The 2,808-nt window shown below is 35.1% G+C and overlaps 1 protein-coding gene across 2 annotated transcripts in view; it reads left to right on the forward strand.

Annotated features, from left to right (window-relative positions):
• The first annotated feature begins 462 nt into the window (after positions 1-462).
• LOC116845389 overlaps positions 463-2,808 on the forward strand; it is a 5,039-nt gene continuing 2,693 nt past the window's right edge. For both annotated transcript variants that reach the window (XM_032817982.1, XM_032817983.1), the window contains exons 1-2: positions 463-635; positions 722-760. In XM_032817982.1, the coding sequence (XP_032673873.1) occupies positions 632-635; positions 722-760 (43 nt within the window). In that variant the 5' untranslated portion in view covers positions 463-631. The remainder of the gene's footprint in view (positions 636-721; positions 761-2,808) is intronic.

Here is a 2,808-nt window from a genome sequence, read left to right on the forward strand (position 1 = left end):
AATATTTCATAAGATATTTCAATATTTTTTCATTACTTTTCATCAATATTCATTAAAAATTCATTGTTTTTCCACACTTTTCACTACAATTCATAATGAAAATCATGATTCATGATGAAATATTTTCAGCAACTTTTCAGTAACTTTCATTTCTCATTTACGATTTCATTGTATTTTCAACGATTTCATTGCATTTTCAGCAAATTTTTTCCATCAGGACACTCGGCCATATCCGGAGACTATCTCAGAGGGCGTGATTAAAAACGGAGGCCAATTTTTACAAGAGGGAGTTTGTATCTTCTGATACTATGTTTGATATATACACGTTAGATTCCAGGGAATCACTGGTTTATATGAAGATAAATCGGGTGATATAGATAATACTGATATAGATAACTGATATAGATAAGACTAATATTGTTATATATATATATAATATATATATATATATAACACGTCAAAACTTGTTATGTGTCATACTGTTGCATACGAGTGAATAGGTAGTAACGAAAAGTTTGATGTAGCTTTTAGAATTTATTTCGTATAATACAGTATTTTTGGTTTTAAAAGATATAAAGTTTCATGAAGACAAATTTCAATTTGTGCAACGTAGTGTGTGATTTCTACAAAAATGGGTATGTGTGAACTATTTATTTCAATAATAATGTAATTATTTATTCCAATCATAAGAGACAATATTATAAAAGAATTATTTGTACAGGTTCTAGTTCTAGTACACAAGAAGAGGAAAATATTTCTGGTAATTATTCAGTTTAGGCCCCTCACCTCTGATTTCGATGAAAGTAGGCTCAATCGACGCGTTTTTGTTAAAGAAAAACAACTTTTTTATTTGACAAAATCGTTGCTCTCTACTGCGAAGCGAGATATTAATAGACAAAGTGGAGGGCGCGTTAGGTTAGAAAATCTGTCATGCTGTCTATTTCTAACTGCCCAGTAAGCAAATTGAGCGCAGACTGCGCATAAATTGGCAGCAAATTTGATAAAAAAATTTACACCAAAACCATAGCCATCTGTGTCCTCATTCAGCTACGGTTTTGGCGACAGAGCTTGCTGTCAGGCAATTGCTGCAGATTTGCAACAAAAACCGCGCAGAGCCTGCAGCGCAGCAAGGTCTGCGCGGTTTCTGCCGCCAATCTGCCGTCAGATTGCTACAAACTCTGCACGGTTTTTGCTGCAAATCTGCAGCAATTATCCGACAACAGGCTCTGTAGCAGGCTCTGGCGACAGTTTGGCAGCAAGATTTGATATAACAGATCTTGATATAACAAATCAAATTTATTATCTATTTGCCATCAAAAATTGGTAGCAAGTTCTGCTCGAAATCTGTTCGCGCAGATTTGGCTATCTGGGTGTGGACTGTGGGGCTTCACACCCAGACCCCCCGCACTCAGTCTTTTGTGCTTCAGCTGAAGTGAATTTCTCACTCACAAAGAGTGCGGTCCCCACCCCGCTAATAAAATATTAGTCTTGCCATGTAAATAACTTTTACAGAATATTTGTGATGGTTTACTTGAAAATAACATTATGTTTCAATTTTGATAAAATTTAATATAATCTAAACTGGACGATCAACCAAATTAATTCGCACATGTAAAAGCACAGTATTTTATTAGTATGATGGAAAAATGTCATTATCTGTTGTTTTATTGCAGTAATTTTCTATACAGTCTTTGGTAGAAAATTAATTTCGAATTATTGTGCCGGTCTCTCTTACATTATTTATACGCTAAATGGTTTCGTCTATATTTTGCGGTTTAAAAGGCGAACAAACTATAAGATTTTTCTTCCTTAAACTTTAAGTGGGCAATACAAAGCGCTTTTTATCAAGTGAGGAATTGGCGTAGTGTCTAAGGCGACGGACGATTATCTAAAAGATGTCTTCAGTTCAAGTTCGAATCTTACCAGAGAAAATCTTAAAAATTATGAAAAAATAATATAGAAAAACTTTTTTTTCATAATATTTTATGAGTATTTATGAGAAAGCGTTTATTCTATGAGTAATTATGAAAAATTATGAGAAAATTTAATTGAAGAACCTACGAAACGACAGGATCTGCGCGCAATCTGCCGCCAATCTGCCGTCAGAGTCTGTCGACAGGCTTTGCGCGCAATCAGATTGCTTACTGGGAAGTGATACTGTTGTAAATGTAGATGCAACATTATATAACGATTGTGAAAGAAAAAAATGTAAAAACTGTAACAGTTATCATACTTTCACTGAGCTAGACAAACTGAACACATATTGCATTCCCAGTAAGCAATCTGCGTGCAGACTGACGTCAGACTGTCGACAGGATCTGTCGAATCCGAGCAGGATCTGTCGATAGATCCATAGACATCTGCGTTCCCAATCTGCCACCAGTCTGTTGACAGGGTCTGCGAACAGTATCACTTCCCAGTAAGCAATCTGATTGCGCGCAAAGCCTGTCGACAGACTCTGACAGATTGGCGGCAGATTGCGCGCAGATCCTGTCGTTTCGTAGGTTCTTCAATTAAATTTTCTCATAATTTTTCATAATTACTCATAGAATAAACGCTTTCTCATAAATACTCATAAAATATTATGAAAAAAAAGTTTTTCTATATTATTTTTTCATAATTTTTAAGATTTTCTCTGGTAAGATTCGAACTTGAACTGAAGACATCTTTTAGATAATCGTCCGTCGCCTTAGACACTACGCCAATTCCTCACTTGATAAAAAGCGCTTTGTATTGCCCACTTAAAGTTTAAGGAAGAAAAATCTTATAGTTTGTTCGCCTTTTAAACCGCAAAATATAGACGAAACC

This window comes from Odontomachus brunneus, unplaced genomic scaffold (genome assembly GCF_010583005.1).
Source record: "Odontomachus brunneus isolate Ranch 3 - 2012 unplaced genomic scaffold, Obru_v1 Obru_scaffold_051, whole genome shotgun sequence".
Lineage (NCBI taxonomy): Eukaryota > Metazoa > Arthropoda > Insecta > Hymenoptera > Formicidae > Odontomachus > Odontomachus brunneus.